This window comes from Mercenaria mercenaria, chromosome 9 (genome assembly GCF_021730395.1).
Source record: "Mercenaria mercenaria strain notata chromosome 9, MADL_Memer_1, whole genome shotgun sequence".
Taxonomy (NCBI): domain Eukaryota; kingdom Metazoa; phylum Mollusca; class Bivalvia; order Venerida; family Veneridae; genus Mercenaria; species Mercenaria mercenaria.
Window position 1 is genome coordinate 77,511,541 of NC_069369.1, and position 21,547 is coordinate 77,533,087.

The window sequence follows — 21,547 nt, forward strand, 5'->3', positions numbered from 1 at the left end:
AGAAACTGTATTTTTCATAAATAGGACATTGACCCCAGTGACTCAAATGGCTTTTTCTTATTAAACATAAGGCTCATAATGACCCTAGTTCGCTAATCTGAGTTACATAATTTATTTAAACTAGCTTTCATAGATACAATAACAGTATATAAAATGGACAAACATTCTGACCACTTTATGTAAGTCAAGTAGATCATTTACTAGGTTTTTCAATGATTTGGCCTAGCAACTTAGTTTGTTACAAACTTATATTTCGTCCTTGAATTGAAAAAAAAAAACAAATATAGATAATCCAGTTTCAAACATTCTGACAAAATGTGATGTAAATAGAACAGAAAGTATATACGTTGTTTCTGATTGAACCTATGGCCAGTTTTTCAACTATTAAGTAATGACTTAAGCTCTGACTTTAGCCGTGTCAGATATATTTACAACGATTTAGTCAGCATCCTTCTATTGTTATTTTAAACCTGGGACATAGATGGTTTAAGAAAAGATGGAGGCGGAATATTTAGACATGGATTTAAATTTCCAGTATGAAGTTAGAGCAGAAATGTTGAGGAGGGAGGGAATGATACGGGACTGAGCAAACCCTTTCGTTATGTACGACGATTTGGACTTTTGGATAGATTTCGTCTCAGTAAAGCTAGTATTACAGATGTTTTACTTTATAAAAAAGAAACTTAAACCAACGGCAACGCCGACGCCGATGCTGGAGTGAGTGCAAAAGCTCATTTTTTTATTCGAAAAGTCGAGCTTAAAATGTAACAGATTCAACTCTTCAATTTTAGCTACGTTTGTACACGTTTCAAAATATACGTGCAAGCATAAATATATAAGTGTATGTAATTAATTATAAGTACATGTAACGCACAAATATGTAGGTGAACATATATATATATATATATATATATATATATATATATATATATATATTTAAAAATGCAAAAGTTTGTACCGGATCAAGTATATTATAAAGAAAAAATAAACAACATTACATGAGTAACATTATATTTGTATATAATGTTACTCATGTAATGTTGTTTATATTTTCTTTATATATATATATACTGATTTGTGAGACATGAAAACAGAGATTTGAGTATATATATGCAAATGTTGAACCAGTACGAAGGTGTTGTACAATTCGGGCTCATATATAATGCAGTATCGAAACTAATCTTATTGGGTTAGTGAACTTGCTGTGGCATGTTCGTGTTCGTTTGTACTTCTAGGCGCTTTGCCGTAATTGGTCTGGTATATTGTGGTGGTGATTTAGTTCGTATAAATTCTCTCTACTATATATATATATATATCTCCTTAAAATACCTGGTATGTTGGAACGTAATTCTATTCATTCCGTAATGTACCGTTATATATACCTGGGATCTTGGAACATTCTTTTGTTGGGATCTTGGAACGATCATAGATCATCAACAAAAGAATGTTCCAACAAACCAGGTTATTCAGGGTTTATATATATGCATTCCTAATTACAAGTGCATATTGTACGTGTTTTGTACATGAAAGGTGGAACATTTAGGAATAATGAAAACAATAATGGCCAGTTTTTCAACTCTAGCACTAAGAAAGACTTAAACCAGTATTAGTTAAGCCATCGCTCAACCTTGTTTTCTAACGGAATACTCGGCGGGTATATTTGCGATGTATTAGCTAAGCCTATGAATATGTAGATACAGTCATCAGACCGTTTCGCTGTATTTTTACATATGTAAAACGTGTTACTTTGGTGATTTACTACTTTCGAAAAAGAAACTCTCATAGAAATCAAAGAAAAATACAAAGACACATTAAAACACAAAAGCACTAGCGCCCGTCTAATGAATGAAAAAAAAAATGTTTACTGGGAAAAGGTGACAAATGAATTTAATTCAAGGTAAGACTACAAGCATTCCTGTGCTTGCTCATTATAGTCCTAAATTTTCTAATAAAAAATAGAGCTATTGCACTCGCACAAGCGTCGGCGTCGCCGTTGGTTTAAGTTTTTTTATAAAGTAAAACATCTCTAATACTAGCTTTACTGAGACGAAATCTATCCAAAAGTCCAAATCGTCGTACATAACGAAAGGGTTTGCTCAGTCTCGTATCATTCCCTTCCTCCTAAACATTTCTGCTTTAACTTCATGCTGGAAATTTAAATCCATGTCTAAATATTCCGCCTTCATCTTTTCTTAAACCACCTATGCCCCAGGTTTAAAATAACAATAGAAAGATAAGCCATTGCTGACACCGCTCAAAGTAGAAAAATCCAATCGAAGGTTTAACTTTTGTCGAGCCCCGTTATTCACGTGCTGACTTAAGCGTTGTAAATATATCCGACACGGCTTAAGTCGGAGCTTAAGTCATAACTTAATAGTTGAAAAACTGGCCATAAGACAATGAGCAATATAGGAATGCTTGTAGTCTTACCTTGAAATAAATTCACCTTTTTTCCCAGCAAATATTTTTTTATTCATTGGACGGGTGCTATTGCTTTTGTGTTTTAATATGTCTTTGTATTTTTCTAAGATTTCTATGAGAATTTATTTTTTGAAAGTAGTAAATCACCAAAGTAACACGTTTTACATATGTAAAAATACAGCGAAACGGTCCGATGACTGTATCTACATGTTCATATGCATAGCTAATACATCGCAAATATACCCGCCGAGTATTAGTAAAAATCCGTTAGAAAACAAGGTTGAGCGATGGCTTAACTAATACTGTTTTGAGCCTTTCTTAGTGCTAGAGTTGAAAAACTGGCCACTAGTGACCTATCATTTGACCTCAGTCATCACTTTTTAAACCTGACCTAAATGTCATTTGAGACACATATTCTGACAAAAAATTATGTTGATTAAATAGAAAATGTTGCTTTCAGTGTGTGAAAATGGCTTTTCTGTGATTTGACCAAGTAACCTAGTTTTTTCTTGAAGGGACCAAGTGCCCTTATTTCACAAAAAAAAATCAAGACAAAATTCTTTTTCCTTTAGTTTTTCTTTTGTTTAACATCACATCGATGCAGTTACAGGTCATATGGCGAGTTTTCATCTTTTTATGGTGGAAAACGACCCAATGTGTCCCTACATATATTTTTATCATTGGCTAACAACTAGGTAGAACAACCCTCCTTGCATAAGCCAACAGACTCGCATTCTTACATGGAGAATTCAAGCGAGGCTCGAACCAACACCGACGAGGAGCGAGTGATTTGAAGTCAGTGACCTTAATCACTCGGCCATGGAGGCCTTTAAAAGATTGACCTTGATAAGAATGCTTCAGACCAAGTTTGATGAATACACATTCTGCACTTAATTGTTGAAGAAATTGTTCATTTGAACCTCTATTTTAGTTGTCATAAAAGGATCCCAATTTGCACAAAATTACGAGAGGACCTTACAAGGGTGTTGCAGGTTAAGCTTGGTGGAGATCCATCAAGCAGCTCACCAGAATAATTTATTAAAGTTATTTCTATATAAAGCTGTAGTGGCCCTTTAAAAGGGACGAAGTTGCTTAAAGGAATCTATTTTGTAGTCAAATGCCACAATATGAACAATTTTAGGGGATGACTACTTTATAAAGATGCTACTGATATAGACCCATCAAGCGTTTCGTTAAGAGTTGTTTAAAGAATTTTCTACTTTTACTCTAGCTGCCCCTAACAGTGTTAAAATGCCCCAATTTGAAGGAAACAAATCTGGAAGCAGACCTGATAAATAATGCTGCAAACAAATTTTATTGAACATCTATCAATTGGTTCATGAATAAGCCATTAAAAGATATTTCTATTTTCAGCTCTACTTACATCTAAAAAGTACCAAATATCCCCTATTTGAATACAATTTAGGAGTGGACCGTAAAATAACGGCCAAGTCTGATGGAGATCTATTCAGCAATTCATGGAAACAAATTGAATTAAGTGCTCCCACTTAAATAAACTTGAGAAAGGTCCTCAATGTCATACGGACGAAATGATATTTTTGTTTTGTTTTTTGGTTTAACGCCGTTTTTCAACAGTGCAGTCAAACCTGTGTTAAAGACAACCTCTCAACAGAGACCACCTGTTTCTAAAGACCACATGTTTTGTTTCCCATTTTAACATTTACAGTGTATTTTAACCTGTAAATAAAGACCACCTCCCAATAAAGACCGCATTTTGGCTCTCCCAAGGGTGGTCTTTATAGACAGGTTTGCCTGTATTTCAGTCATATAACGGCGGGCAGTTAACCTAACCAGTGTTCCTGGATTCTGTACCAGTACAAACCTGTTATCCGCAAGTAACTTCCCCAAATGAATCAGAGGTAGAGGCCTAATGATTTCAGACACAATGTCGTCTATCAAATAGTCACGGAGAACATACGCCCCGCCCGAGGATCGAACTCACGACCCCCAATCCGTAGACCAACGTTCTACCTGCTGAGCTTAGCGGGCGGGCGACGAAATTATATGTCATATGGTGACTTTCCAGCTTTTCATGGTGGAGGAAGACACAAGGTGCCCATCCACGCGTCATTCATGGATGGGCACCTGGGTAGAGCCACCAGCCTTCTGTAAGCCAGATGAATGACCTCCTCACATGAAATTTCTACGCCCTAAGCGAGGATCAAAACAAATGGTGTGGCAAGTGATGTGAAATCAGCGACCTTAAACATTAGGCCATGGAGGCCTCTAAAAGATTGTATTTATAAGAACGCTACAGATCAAGTTTGATGAAGATCCATTAAGTCCTTCATATGAAGATTTTTTTTTATTTAAGATGTATTTCTATACCCTCCTTTGACCAAAATTATGGGAGGACTTTACAAGAATGTTAGAGACTAAGTTTCGTGGATATCCACGAAAAAAGGCATTCATTTTACCTTTTATGGTCCCTGAAAGGGGTTGCATGCTCATACCTGAACAAACTTTGCAGGGAACGTTATACCAATGCTACAGACCAAGTTTGATGAAGTTCTATCAAGCAGTTCATTAGAAGAAATTGTTCAAAGGGCTTTCTACTTTTAACTCTGCTAAATAGCTCGATTTAAACAAACTTGGGAGCGTCCCTGTTAAGTAATGTTGAAGACAAAGTTTAATGAAGATCTATCAATCAGTTAATGAAAAGACGTCATTTAAAGACAGTTCTATTCTTAGCTCTAGTGGCCCCTCAAAGGTGCCAAGCACCCGAACTTGAATTATCGGAGAACGGACTTTGTCAGGATGATACAAACAAAGTCTGATGTAACTTCTGACCAGTAGTTTTACAGGATAAGATGTTTATGTCAAAACGTTAACAACGAATAATGCATGCCCGGCCATCCATCTATACTAACAGCTCATCCCGAACCTGTAGTTCAGATGAGCTATAAAGAATAAATTGATTTTGGATGGGTTAACTGTTTTTATATCCGAGCTTACTCTTATATCCTAGGTTGTTACTAGTACTATCACAATTAACATTATATAGTCAACTCATACCTGAATTTCACATTTGGTGCTTTCGAGATGTATGCAGTTTCTATTTTGTAATTCAAATCCTTGTCATATGGTATCAGTGACTGGCCAGTTTCTCCTGTCTCTATGTAGCTCCACTGGACAAGATTACTCATAAGTGCCGCACAATGTTTCGCTTGTTCAAGCGAAACAGCATCTCGCATTATCCTACGACAATAACAAATGAAAATTTAAAGGAAACTATGTTTTCAACTACCAAACCATTCACAAAACGTTGCACCTGAATGGCTCTTTCTATTCTATTACTAATTACATAATAAATGCTTTTATCTGATTCTTTAAAACATTGAACTTAACTTCACTGGTCATGTGTGCAATCTAAACTGTATTGTACGAGTATTAACTTACACTTCCTACAGCTTCCTTACTTCTGTTTTATTACATTGTTAACTCGCGAAATTAATTGAATATTTTAATACTTTTATAACAACAATGTTCTCGACCTTGATCAACTTGCTCTATAAGATTCTGATCATTTTTCACGCGTATTTTTTTCTTTCTTTTGTTATAAAACCATCCATCTTCTGCAAGTCAGCTGGATGACTTCCTCCCAGTGGAGACAGCATGTAATTCAAAGTCAGCACCCTTAACAAAATGACTATGGATGCTGAGCAGATCAATATCAACATGTCAATCACTTATTAGTAAATACAATGAAAATGGTTTATCTTAATAACTGATTTGATAACTCGTATCAAAAACATAAATATTTTATATTGATCTGCAAAACACATTATCCTAAACAAGAGGTACAAATGAGTCTATGGTGCTCACCTGAAGATGACCTCGACCATATGATATTGCTTCTGACCAAGTTTGGTGAACAGTTCAATAAAATAAAAGTTATTTAAAAGTTAAAGTCTTTTTCTATATTTAGCTCTAGTGGTCCCTTGAAGGAGCCAAGTACGTCCATTTGAACAAACTTTGGAGAGGACCTTATAATAATGCAAGAGACCAAGTCTGATGAAGATCCATTAACGGTTCTTGTTAACTTTAAAGACATTGTTTAAAGTTATTTTCATGCTTAGCCATTGCAGCTCTTCAAAGGGGTCAAGTACCCCCATTGAAACACAACAGCTGTCAGAAGACAGCAACACTCGACCATTTAACAGCCTAATCAACTGATTTAATGTAAAAGTCGAAAAAGGGGCATAATTTTGTAACAAAAGATCACAGAGTGATCTTGGCGCCCACCAATGTGCCATTTTTGAGTGTTCCAAATTTCAAGACTTATTGACTAGCTCAAGGTCAAATTTCATTTCAGTACACAACACTGTGCATGTAGTCCAGGCATGTGGTCCAAATTTGAAAGCTGTAGCTTGAAAAATGTGGAAGTAGGTCACTAGATCAATTTCAAGGACAAAGTTACACAAAACTATGCATGTGCATCAAGTTTGAAGGCTGTAGTTTGAGAAATTTGAAAATAGGTCACTAGGTCAATCTTAAGGTCAAAGTTTGTTTTGGTACACAAAACTAAGCAAGTGGTCCAAATTTGAAGGCTGTAGCTTGAGAAATGTGAAAATAGGTCACTGGGTCAAAATCAAGGTCAAATTTCACTTCAGAACACAAATCTATGCATGTGGTCCAAATTTGAAGCCTGTACCTTCAAAAATGTGAAAGTAGGTCACTAGGTCAATGTCAAGGTCAAAGTTTGTTTTGGTACACAACCCTATGCATGTGGTCTAAATTTGAAGCCTGTAGCTACAGAAATGTGAAAGTAGGTCACTAGGTCAATCTTAGGGTCAAAGTTCATTTCGGTACACAAAATTATGCAAGTGGTCTAAATTTGAAGGCTGTAGCTTGAGAAATGTGAAAGTAGGTCACTAGGTCAAAATCAAGGTCAAATTAAATTTCGGAACTCAGAACTATGTATGTGGTCCAAATTTGAAGCCTCTACCTTCAAAAAGGTGAAAGTAGGTCACTAGGTCAATGTCAAGGTCAAAGTTTGTTTCGGTACACGAAACTATGCAAGTGGTCCAAATTTGAAGGCTGTAGCTTGAGAAATGTGAAAGTAGGTCACTAGGTCAAAATCAATGTCAAATGTCATTTCGGAACATGAAACTATGCATGAGGTCCAAATTTGAAGCCTGTTCCATTCAAAAATGTGAAAGTAGGTCACTAGGTCAATGTCAAGGTCAAAGTTTTTTTTTCGGTGCACAAAACTATGCATGTAGTCCAAATTTGAAGGCTGTAGCTACAGAAATGTGAAAGTAGCTCACTAGGTCAAAATCAAGGTCAACTCATGTCAAGGTTCATCTTACCATACAGGTGGTCCAAATTTGAATGTTGTAGGTTATTGACAAGAAGATTTTAAAAGCTTTTCCCTATATAAGTCTATATAAACCATGTGGCCCCCAGGGCGGGGCCATATTTGACCCTAGGGGGATAATTTGAACAAACTTGGTAGAGAACCACTAGATGATGCTACATTACAAATATCAAAGCCCTAGGCTTTGTGGTTTGGACAAGAAGATTTTCAAAGTTTTTCCCTATATAAGTCTACGTAAACCATGTGACCCCCGGGGCGGGGCCATATTTGACCCTAGGGGAATAATTTGAACCATCTTGGTAGAGGACCACTAGATGATGCTTCATACCAAATATCAAAGCCCTAGGCTCTGTGGTTTTGGACAAGAAGATTTTCAAAGTTTTTCCCTATATAAATCTATGTAAATTATAGAAATAAACAAAGGGCCATAACTCACTAAAAACTGCTGAACCAGTCTGATTTTCAGGGGGACACAACTAGGGTAATCTTAGTAGAAGACCACTAGATGATGTTACATACAAAATATCAAAGCCCTAGGCCCTGTGGCTTTGGACAAGAGGTTTTTCAAAGTTTTTCCCTATATAAGTCTATATAAACAATGTGACCCCCGGGGCGGGGCCATATTAGACCCCAGGGAAATAATTTGAATCATCTTGGTAGAGGACCACTAGATGATGCTTCATACCAAATATCAAAGCCCTAGGCTCTGTGGTTTTGGACAAGAAGATTTTCAAAGTTTTTCCCTATATAAATCTATGTAAATTATAGAAATAAACAAAGGGCCATAACTCACTAAAAACTGCTGAACCAGTCTGATTTTCAGAGGGACACAACTAGGGTACCAATACATCATTCTGACAAAGTTTGGTCAAAATCCCCCCAGTAGTTTCTGAGGGGATGCGATAACGAGAAATTGTTAACGGACGGAAGGACGATGGACCACGGACGCAGAGTGATTTGAATAGTCCACCATCTGATGAAGGTGGGCTAAAAATGCAAAGCAGGGTTATGGAACCTGTACAATGCATATCAGCCCATGACAGTGGGCAAGTGTGTTTCAAAGTTTCAATCAAATCCCATTGTTAGGTACTGAGATACCAGCTTAAATACAACAAGAGGGTCATGATGACCCTGGATCGCTCACCTGAGTAATATGACCTACTTGTTTCAAATGTCAAACTGATGATAAAATATTAATATTAATTCAGTAAGTCACATCCATCGTCAATGAAATTCAGTTTTACGATTTGTGTGCAAAACTGTGTATGTCATCAAAATGTAAAGGCTGTATCTTAAAAAAGAAGAAAGTAGGTCCGTAGGTCAAGGTCACAGTCAAGTGACATCATATTACTTGGGGTCGTAAGGTAATTATAATTAACTAGTCTTGGAAATATGATCAGATGATTTTTTAAGTATTTTTCCTATATATCTCACATAATAACTAAGTGATCCCAGGGCGGGGCCTCTTTTAACCCCAGGGGCATAATTTAAACAATTTTGTAGAGGACTACTAGACAATGCATCATACCAAATATCAAAAGCCTAGGTCATATGGTTTCAGACGAGAAGATTTTTAAAGCTTTTTCCTACATGTATAAAAGTCTATATAAAACTTGGGACCCCCGGGGCAGGGCCTCTTTTCACCCAATGGGTACAATTCGAACAATTTTGGTTGAGGACTATAAGACAATGCTACAAACCAAATATCAAAGGTCTAAGTGTTGAGGTTTCAGACAAGAAAATTTTTAAACTTTTTTTCCTTTATAAGTCTATGTAAAACTTGGGACCCCCGGGGCGGGGCCATACTTGACCCTAGGGGGATAATTTGAACAATCTTGGTAAAGGACTACTAGATGATGCTACATACAAAATATCAAAGCCCTAGGCCATGTGGTTTTGTAGAAGAAGATTTTCAAAGTTTTCCCTACGTAAGTCTATATAAACCATGTGACCCCCGGGGCGGGGCCATATTTAACCCTAGGGGGATAATTTGAACAATCTTGGTAGAGGATCACTAGATAATGCTACTTAGGCCATGTGGTTTTGTACAAGAAGATTTTCAAAGTTTTCCCTATATAAGTCTATATAATCCATGTGATCCCCGGGGCGGGGCCATATTTGATCCTAGGGGGATAATTTGAACAACGTTGATAGAGGACCACTAGATGATGCTACACACCGGATATCAAAGCCCTAGGCCCTGTGGTTTTGGACAAGAAGATTTTTAAAGTTTTTCCTTTCGGTTGCCATGGCAACCAGAGTTATGCATGGAATTCAATTCTTTGAGCAATGTTGAAAGAGAGCTGCCCAAGGATCATTCTTGTGAAGTTTGGTGTAAATCTGCCCAGTGGTTTTCAAGAAAAAGATTTTTTTAGAAATTGTTGACGGACGATGTACTACGCACGACGGACGACGGACGACGCACGACGGACATCAAGCGGTCACAATAGCTCACCTTGTCACTTCGTGACAGGTGAGCTAAAAACTTAGAACCTGTTCACTACATGTCAAATCATAACAGTGAACAACTGTATGAAGTTTCGTTCAATTCACACTAGTGGGTGCTAAAAACAGCTTATATGTCAACCTTGACCAAATCGTAACGCGGACGCCAACAGACAAGTGAAAGTAAAACGGTTTATACTTTTGTAAAAAAAATAATGCAAAGTAAGATTTATCACAGTCAATAAGTGTGTGAAGTTTCAATCCATTCCAACAAGTGGATACTGAGATACCGGCTTACATACAAAAACAACCAAATCAGGACGCCGACTGAAAACGTGAATAAAATGCTATAAGATATCAAGCAGAAGAATTCTGTGTTTACATAATCAGATTACAATCGTCTGCCGACTCTCTCATATGTAGTAAAGCTCCTCCTCTAATACCTAATATGCTTAGTTGCCGGGCGGCCGGTAAATTACTAAGTCAAACCATGGCTTTTAATTAAAGGTCAGAGCGCTCACCAGTTATTTCTCGGGAAACAAATTGTCTTCTTGGGGACCGTTAGACATTGAGCAAAATCATTGGGGACATAATAAACATAATTTAAGTTATACCTATGAATTTTATCAGATGCAGACATGACATTCGAGGCAATACCAGATATTTGTATATGTCCCTTAGCTGATTCCAGTTGCATCTCGAGGTGAAACTGCCTTGCAATTGCTTTAATCTCCATCACCTGAATACAGCAAAGTATATTTAAACTTGTGAATACATTCTTCCCTTTCTCATACACATGAGTATATGTACCTGTTAAAATTTGGGACTGAGTGCATTTTAAGAAAATACTGCTTAACAATAAACAGCATTACACTATTCCAATGAATACGTTAATAACAGCAAAATTAGTGTTTTCATTTTCGTTTGTTCTAGATTGTTTGATTGTTTGTAAAAGATTCCAATTAATGTATAGTTCAGGAGTTCCACAACTACTATAGTTGCAGAATTATATGCAAACCAATCAAACATAACATCACAACTTGACCTTACAATGATTAATCATATCTTGAAAAGACCTAGTTAAAGTTATAGGTAACAATCATATCATATATACAAAAATGGAATTTGGGTGATGATAAGCAATTATTTCACAGTTAAAGAAAATATTAGTTAGAAGAGAGTGCATTATAACTGCCACCTGTACTTTCAAAAAGTAATCATGGCACGGATTATTTTTTTCCAAATGTGCTAGTACTATTACCAAAAGGAATTCTATTCAACAATCCCATCTGAATGATTATAAGCACCACTTTCGAATTTCCAAATCCATTAAACATTCACTATTTTGCCTCCTTCTCTCAAGAGGAACCATTTTTCAAGTAATGCATAGCAGACCTCCTACCAAATTCATACGTAAACAAGAGGTCTTTGATGGCCCTAAATCGCTCACCTTAGTTAATATTTTACTATATACATAGAGAAAAATGGTAACTACGCCCTCTGGCGGTCATATTTTTTGACAAATCAAAATAATTTGAACAATCTTGGTAGAAGGTCACAGAAGGACTATTTGTGTGAAACTTTTTTGATATTCGGCCATCACTTTAAAACAAGAAGTTTTTTAATTTTCCACTCTATACATACAGGGATAAAGACTACGCCTTCTGGCGGCCATGTTTTTATATGAATCAAAACAATTTGAACAATCTTAGTAGAACGTTATGTAAGGACCATTTGTGTAAAACTATTTTAAAATTGAGCCAGCAGTTTCACACAAGAACATGTATAAAGTTTTCACTATACACATACAGGGAAATGTGAACACGCCCCCTGGCGGACGTATTTTTTCACGAATCTGAATAATCTGAACAATCTTGGTAGAAGGTCACCTTAGGATCGTTTTTGTGATATTATTTTAAAATCGGACCAGCGGTTTAGGAGAAGATCTCGTTTGCAGATTTTTCTCTGGCGGCTCCTATGTGCAACCATGTGGAAACCGTTTGAAAGAGGAAGAGGACTACCCAAAGAACATCCGGGCCAAGTTTCATTAAAATCCATTCAGTGGTTTTGGAGGAGATGTCGTTTAAAAACAACGTTGAGGACAAACGGACGTGCATGGCAGACGACGGACACAGCGTGATCACAACAGCTCACCATGAGCACTTAGTGCTCAGGTAGGCTAAAAATACCAATATTTAGGCTTTCTACAGAAAAAAAGAAATTCGAAGATATTATGCTTGTTAGGAACTTTTATATTTTGTATTCCCAATCACACTATTTTAGTCAATATGATGCGTAGAAAACTCTCAAAAGTGTTTGTCACGCTAAGGCAATTTAATATAAAATAGACGGAATTTAGATGTACTTTGTATCATACACATTAAAATATCTATTTAAACAATTGGTTCAATTCAATATCTTTTACAGTTTCATCTTGGTATCAATTTCGATATCTTTTATCAATTTATATCTTTTAAGAAAAATTGAAAATTGAAGCATGTCTTACAAAATCCCTCTCTCCTCATCAACTTTATTCTTATATCAAAATTCAACAGAGGTTAGGGAGAAGGGTTACACACTACTGTAGCACAGTAATTGATATATTGAGATTAATCACGATACCACATACTTCTGATCGCTTGAAAAAATGTAGTTGATTACTGCTTATAATTACAATTAACGATTATAAAATCACTAGAAAAGGAGGGTGCAATCAATAAACAAGTCTGAGAGCTTTTAATGACAATGTGCTCGGCTATTTGAAAAGCTTTCACTTACAGCTAGCTTACATACAAAACCTTTAGGAACATTTTCTAAGTGGAAAAAGGAAATTTAAGCAGGGGTTATGGAACTTGCCATGTTATGCTTATGATGCCAAAGACTTTTGGCTTCTGAAAACATTTAGTCCAGTAATTCCTGAGATACATGTTTACATGCAAAACTGTGTTAAAAATGGCCATAATTTTGACAAAATAAAATCTAGATTTATGTAACTTGCTCTTTGGGGTAAACTCATGACGCTGGAGAAAACTCTGAAATTTGAAAGTATATGGCCTTAAAGGTCTTTGAGAAACCTGCTTACATGCAAAATTTTAACCTAAAATTCTGTTAAAAAATGCATAATTTTGCCCAAAAAAATTAGAGGTCATCAACTTCATAAGCCCAATCATGCTAGCAAGTTTGAGTCAAGTGGATCTCAAGCTATTGAGTGAAAACTGTTTTTAAGGTTCAGGCCCCTGTGACCTTTAGCTTACTTCTCCCCAAAACAAAAGGGGTCTTCTACTTTATTAAGCCCAATCATGCTATCAAGTTTGAAGGTTCTTGGTTAAGAGTTAGGTACATGTTTCGGAGAAAAAAGTTTGAACATCACCAAATCATAGAAAGAAAGCATTGTTTTACATGAAAATTAAACAGCATATAAAACATGTATATTATTTTACAAAACCATTGTTAATTTACTCATATATGTATTGAATTCCGGAAAGGGACTGCATGAAGGTGCCACACTTCTGGAAAGTTCAGCGCCTTTACAAACTCACCATTTTTAAAAAGCTGTTACATGTCTTCGTTTTGATGCATTTGCAACAATGTACCAGTGATTAAACTTAACATAACTAGGTAAAACATCGTTTTTGACAATTGTTTACATTTATTTCTTTACAAATGGCATTCCTTTTTAAAGGGGGACAACTCCTTTAGAATATTTGAAGTATCCAATTCTATGGGACAGAACACTAAAACATGTGTTGGACAGATAAGTTGTTTGTCAAGATGTTGTTCGTTTACTAATAATTTCTGTTGTGCTGTGATATACTGCTAAACCTTAAGTAATTCCCAAGTTCCCCGTGACCTTGTCCTTTGACATACTGGCCCAAAAAAACTATAGTGGTCATCCATTTTATACGCCAAATCATGCTACCATGTTTGAAAGTTCTTGGTCAAATGGTTCTCAAGTCATTAGGTGCAAACTGTTTTCAAGATTCAGATCCCGGTGATCTTGGCTTTTGACCTACTGGCCCAAAATCAATAGGGGTCATCTACTTCATAAGCCAAATCATGCCTTTGAGTGTGAAGTGGTTCTCAAGTTACTCAACCCCCGTGACCTTGATCTTTGACCTACTGATCGAAAGAACAATGGGGGTCATCTGCTAAAAGCTCAATCATGCTACCAAGTTTGAAGGTCCTGAGTCAAGTGGTTCTACAGTTAATTGACGGAGACCCTTTTCAAGGTTTGGGCCCCTGTGACCTTTACCTTTGACCTACATACCCAAAAAACAAAAGGGGTCATCTTCTTCATAAGCCAAACATGCTACTAGGTTTGAATGTTCTGGGTCAACTTGTTCTCCAGTTATTGAGCGGAAACTGTTGGTTCTACCGACAGACGAACTGACCAACCAACATACCGGCCGAGGTGCAAAGCAATAAACCCCTGCTTCTTTAGAGCGGGGTAAAAAAAAGCTAGGGTGATAAAACCTGTCCCGTGAATTCACCTGATGATGCCAAATGAATGTGTGAAGTTTGACAGCATTAGGCCTAGTAGTTTTAGAGAAACCTGCTTACATGCAAAACTTTTATGACGCAGATGCTGAAACAGAGGCCAACGAAATGGTGGCAACAAAAGCTCTACTATTAGAAACATTTCAATAGTCGTACTAAAATCCTTAACCTGATTATCATCCATTTTCATTATTATGCTATCATCAAAGCGTTTAAAGTGGACATCTTTTTCAAGGCAACTTTCCAATTTCTTAATAGCTTGGTTGATTGTATCTTCCGACACAGCAAGAATAATAAATGTGACTGTATGAGGGTCCGTTTGTGTCTTGGGCTTTTTCTTCCCTTTCGGTCTGCTAGATTGATCATCATCTGCTTCTTTTCCACTCCACCATCCTGTAAGAATGAGTGTAACAGTAATTATTCTTCTCCACCTCCTACACCCATCTAATTTAGAATGTTGAAGACCATAGAGGAGCGATGTCGAGCCCATTATTTGTTGACACACCTTCTGAATGACTCAAACAGTTCAGCCGATTAAAAGAAGTTTCATTTCAATATCCTGACCCAAATTAAAGTTATTTAACAGAAACGATCATCCACAAAAGAAATTGTTCTAAGTTCACAAACAAAAAATCTTTCCCCGGTAGAGAAAGGTCAAAATACACTTGTATGTATCATCCATGTAGTACCACAGAAAATGGTGTCCGCAAAAAATATTTCTTAGTCTACCAGAAAGTCCATGTTATTTTTGTGAATTTTCAAATGTTGACTTCTTCAAGGTCAAGGTCACTAGGGGGGCCAAGACTCACCATGGGGTGTAAAGGTGAGTTTTTGAAGCATTATTAGTCACGCCTCCACTAAATGTGGTCGAGACAAAACGTATTTAATTTCAATTTTGTAACATTTCATTTTGAAACTGGTGGGAAAATATAAGAAAAAAATATAAGAAATCATATTAAAGGGAAGTTATACTGAAGAACATACACCGACATTTTTCTAATTGGGTCCATATGGCATATGAGCTTATATAAAAATTGTTTATAGACTGAGACAGGAAAAGATCTGTGTTGACTTTTGACCTTCAAGTGTGACCTTGAACTTTGCGCTGGGGGTCCGTGCATTGTACATGCCACCTTGTTTCATTATGGGGAACATTTGTGTCAATAAAACCCCTTAACTGACGACAGATTTATGGACCAGAAAGGAAAAACAATCCTATTGACTTTTTACCTCAAACAGTGACCTTGACCTTTAAGTGAGGGGCAATGGTAAAAGTAAGCAGAAAAACAGTGCAATGTACAAATTTTGAAATTCTCATTCAACCTCTTAGGGATTCAAATTGTTTATTTTGTATTATAGATTGAACGCTCGATCTGGCTTATTTACGGCAATGCAAAGACAGTGGAATTCATCAACGTTGAAATCAACACAGGTCCTCTTGCCTGTAAGGTTAATAGTAACCTCCCTATGTGTACTGGTTTACAATGTGTACAGCACTGGGAATCTTCAAATCTTTAAAATATTCTTCTTGTCTTCATTTCTATATTCATTATGTATTACTAACAATTGCAGCTTCATTTAGTGAAAAATGTACATCATAGTTTAATATCTACGTAAAAGGAATACTAATATTGAAACAGAAATAAAACCACAACACTAGAACAACACTTCTTATACAGTCAATAGGATAACAGACAAGAAACGTAACATGACTCCTTTTATCACAAAAACCAAAATGTTACCATAAGGATGTAGGATCAAATTTATTCTACAGTAGAATATTTTTCATACTCTGCGAGTTTCTATGATAAATAGGGGCAGAAAAAGCACAGATCACCGCATTTGTTTTTGTTTTATTGGGCATTTTCATCACCCAATGTTTAAGCATTTCTAATATTCAGTAAAATTGAAACAAGAGCTGTCTGTAAGACAGCACGCTCGACTTTTCCCAGTGCTTGATTCTGAATTAGGGCTTTGCCAGTCAAAACTTTAACCAAACCATTCTTAGATAAAAAGGGGCATAACTCTGTCAAAATTCAAGTTATAGGGATTGTTTCTCCTGGTGTAGAATTTGTTAGTAAATAACTATTTAAAGTTTCAAGTCAAAAGCTTTGACAGTTACAGAGATATTCGACTTCATCAAAAACTAACCAAAACATTCCAAGTTTACAAAGGGCGTAACTCTGTCAAAATTTAAATCAGAGTTATGAGGATTGTTTCTCCGGGTGTAGACTTTGATAGTAAACAAGAGCTCATAGAACACGAAATGCCCCCTTGATGCATTCAGTAACTGCACAAGGAACAGAAATTATCCGGTCATTGTACACTGGCTCTTTGACATATTGACCTCAAATCAATAATTATGGGTCATTTACCAGTCATTAGTAAACTCTGTATCAATTGTGATCTTAGACCAAAGCATTCTCTAGTTATTTGGCAAAAAATGTTCCACTGTTCTGGGTGAATGTGACCTTGACCTTTGACCTACTGACCTCAAAATCAATAGGGGTCATCTGCTGGTCATGATCAACATCCCTATAAACTTTCGCGATCCTTGGCCGAAGTGTTCTTAAGTTATCGTCCGGAAACCGTTAAATTGTTTCGGATCACTGTGACCTTGATCTTTGACCTACTGACCTAAAAATCAATAGGGGGCATCTGCTGGTCATGATCAACCTCTTTATTACTTCCATGACCCTAGGCCCAAGTGTTCTTGAGTTATCATCCGGAAACGGATTGGTCTACGGGCAGACAGACCGACCGACCGTCATATCGACATCTGCAAAACAATATACCCAAATTCTTCGAAGGGGGCATAATAACCTAAGTTACACGTCAAAAGCTTTGGTAGAAACAGAAATATTTGACTTTATCAAAAACTAACCAAAACATTCTAAGGTAACAAGGTGCATAACATATTTAAATCAGAGTTAAAATGGAAATGGCGATTGTTTCTCCTGGTGTGGACTTTGATAGTCAATAACTATTTTAAGTTTCAAGTCAATAGCTTTGATAGTAACAGAGATATTTGACTTTAAATCACAAACTTTAACCAACGGCTATGCAGACGCCAGCTCTGCTTTTTCTTCGAAAAGTCAAGCTAACAAGAGGGCCAAGATGGCCCTAGGCCGCTCACCTGAGAAACACACCATAACAGTGTAAACATGTTTGACCTAGTGATTTCATGGAAACAAATATTCTTGCCAATTTTCATTAGGATTGGACAAAAAATGTGGTCTCTTGAGATTAAGCAAGTATTTTCTTATATATGACCTACGGACCATATTCAAACTTGACCTAGATTTCATCAAGGCAATCATTCTGACCAAACTTCATGAAGATCAATTGAAAATACAGCCTCTATCGCACACACAAGGTTTTTCTTTGATTTGACCTAGTGACCTACTTTTTAAACCCAGTTGACACATATTCGAACCCGACCTATATCTCTTCAAGGCAATCATACTGACCAAATTTCATGAAGCTCAATTGAAAATACAGCCTCTATTTAATCGCATACACAAGGTTTTTCCTTGATTTGATATAGTGACCTAGTTTTTACCCCAGATGACCCATATTCGAACTTGACCTGAATTTCATCAAGGCAATCATACTGACCAAATTTCATGAAGATCAACTAAAAAATACAGCCTCTATCTCATACACAAGGTTTTTCTTTGATTTGACCTAGTGACCTACTTTTAAACCCCAGATCACCCATATTTGATTTCAACTTAGATTTTATCAAGGTCATTATTCCGACCAAATTTCATGAAGCTCAATTGAAAAATACAGCCTCTATCGCATACACAAGGTTTTTCTTTAATTTGACCTAGTGACCTAGGTTTTGACTCCAGATAGCCCATATTCGAAATCGACCTAAATTTTATCAAGGCAATCATTCTATCCAAATTTAATGAAGATCAACTGAAAAATACAGCCTCGATCACATACACTAGGTTTCCCTTTGATTTAACCTAATGACCTTGTTTTTGACCCAAGATAACCCATATTAAAAATTTACCTAGATTTTACCAAGGCAATCATTCTGACTTAATTTCATGAGGATCAACTAAAAAATACAGCCTCTATCGCATACACAAGGTTTTTCTTTGATTTGACCTAGTGACCTAGTTTTTTGTTTTTACCTCAGATGACCCATATTCAAACTCGACGTTGATTTTATTAAGGCAATCATTCTGACGAAGATCAATTGAAAAATACAGCCTCTATCGAATACACAAGGTTTTTCTTTTATTTGATCTAGTGACCTAGTTTTTTATCCTAGATGACTCATTTTCAAACTTGATCTAGATTTCATAAATATCATCATTCTGACCAAATTTCCTGAAAATCAATTGAAAAATACAGCCTCTATCGCATACACAAGGTTTTTCTTTGATTTGACCTAATGACCTATTTTCTGATCCCAGATGACCCATATTCAAATTCAATGTAGAATTCATCAAGGCAAGCATTCTGACCAAATTTCACGAAGATCAATTGAAAAATACAGCCTCTATGGCATACACAAGGTTTTTCTTTGATTTGACCTAGTGACCTAGTTTTTGACTTCAGATAACCCATATTCAAACTTGACTTAGATGTCATCAAAGCAATCATTCTGACCAAATTTCACGAAGATCAATTGAAAAATACAGCCTCTATCAAAGACACAAGTTTTTTTCTTTGATTTAATCTAGTGACCTAGTTTTTAACCCCAGATGACCCATATTCAAATCTGATCTAGACTTCATAAAGGTTATCATTCTGACAAAATTTCATGAAGATCAAATGAAAAATACAGCCTCTATATCATACACAAGGTTTTTCTTTGATTTGACCTAGTGACCTAGTTTTATACCCCAGATAACCCACATTCGAACTCGATCTAGAATTTATCAAGGTAATCATTCTGACCAAATTTCATGAAGATCAATTGAAAAATACAGCCTCTATCGCATACACAAGGTTTCTCTTTGATTTGAACTAGTGACCTAGTGTTTAACCTCAGATGACCCATATTCGAACTTGACCTAGATTTCATCATGGCAATTATTCTGACCAAAATTCATGAACATCAATTGAAAAATACAGCCTCTATCGCATACACAAGGTTTTTTCTTGATTTGAACTAGTGACCTAGTTTTTGACCCCAGATAACCAATTTTCAAACTTGGCCTAGATTTCATCAAGGTCATCATTCTGACAAAAATTCATGAAGATCAATTGAAAAATACAGCCCCTATCGCATACACAAGGTTTTTTTTTTATTTGACCTAGTGACCTAGTTTTTGACCAGATAACCCATTGTCGAACCTGGCCTAGATTTCATCAAGGTAATCATTCTGACCAAAATTTATGAAGATCAACTGAAAAAATACAGCCTCTATCGCATACACAATGTTTTTCTTTGATTTGACCTAGTGACCTAGTTTTTGACCCCAGATGACCCGTTTTCAAATTTGGCTAGATTTTACCAAGGTCATCATTCTGATCAAATTTTATGAAGATCAGTTGAAAAATACAGCCTCTATCGCATACACAAGCTAAATGTTGACAGACGACGGACGACAGACGACGGACATCGAGCGATTACAATAACTCAGTTGAGCATTGCTCAGGTGAGCTAATAAAAATGGGGTTACATTATAAAACATATAATTTCACACTTACAAATGGTGATATCATAATCTCACAAGTATGAATGGCACTAACAAAACTCTTTCTTTTTTTAAATGTTAACATAATTACCCGACCCTCTTTTTCAATGGAAAAAACGTCTTTACATCTAAAAAAAAAAGTCACTAGTTATGATCTGAAAATCATTTTGTTGCATTAATGACACACAAAAATACTACAAAAATCTAAGAGATGTATTTAGAAAAAAACTTTAAAAACTGATGAAATTTGATATGTTTAGTTCTTTTTGTTTAAGAAAATAAAACGTTAATTATATATTTCAGTTGTAGCAGATTATTATATATAATTTCCAAGGAAAAACAGCAGTAGACTTCAGAATTTTTTTAATAGTTTTTTTACTGACGTTACGTCATTGTATTATTTCAAAAAATAACTGCCTGAAGATATGTACAATTGAAAGCGCTTGCAGTGAAAAATTAAAGTTATTGAAAAAAAACACACACAGAAGTCTACAGATGTTTCCCTTGGAAATTGAACTTTTATCAATTTTATACCTGCACAAGGATGTAACTGACTTATATACATATAATATATATACAGTCAGAAAAATATCAGAACCAAATCCGATCTACTTAGATATTTGAAATTACAGACCCCTACCCCACTGAACATTTCACATCAATTTAAGGCAAATGCCGACTAACCCTAAGGGTGAACTTTTTTTTCTTGCAACAAGTAGAATTTGAAGTAGATTGATATCCATTCTCGCATACTAGAGGCCTACCATGATTGCCGAATTGGACCTCTGACATACTTCGCTAACATATTAAGTTTTGTAACATTACATGTAAGTAGTTTCATCCAATCAGCGACATTCTTTAACGAATCTTTGCAAACCAATCACAACTGGCCGTGAAAGCGTGACCGCGTCCATTATGGTTCGGACACTGAATTACAAGAATAATATTATTTCTTGAGGTAAATTTCTAAACATCCGATTAGAGAAATAAATCTTTATTAATCGCAGTCATACAAATGTACAACATTATATTTATTCATTTATAGCAAGAACTTTACTTAGATGTTGGTTTGAAGTTTAAATCTGGCGTGTCGAATAATGGCGAACATTGATTGGCTGACACCACTCCCGGTTGTAATAACGAGTGTGCATGCTTACCAACTTAACAGAAGAAATAAATC

At 36.0% G+C, this 21,547-nt stretch overlaps 1 protein-coding gene across 3 annotated transcripts in view; it reads right to left on the reverse strand.

Moving 5' to 3' along the window:
- LOC123547549 (protein mono-ADP-ribosyltransferase PARP14-like) overlaps positions 1–21,547 on the reverse strand; it is a 163,860-nt gene that overhangs the window by 20,626 nt on the left and 121,687 nt on the right. For 2 of the 3 annotated variants that reach the window (XM_053551801.1, XM_053551800.1), the window contains 3 exons: positions 14,874–15,097; positions 10,822–10,946; positions 5,458–5,640 (listed from right to left, as the gene is read on the reverse strand). In XM_053551801.1, coding sequence (XP_053407776.1) covers positions 5,458–5,640; positions 10,822–10,946; positions 14,874–15,097 — 532 coding nt within the window. Of the gene's footprint in view, positions 1–5,457; positions 5,641–10,821; positions 10,947–14,873; positions 15,098–21,547 lie in introns of those variants that run through there. The other variant, XR_008372493.1, reaches the window with a different exon arrangement.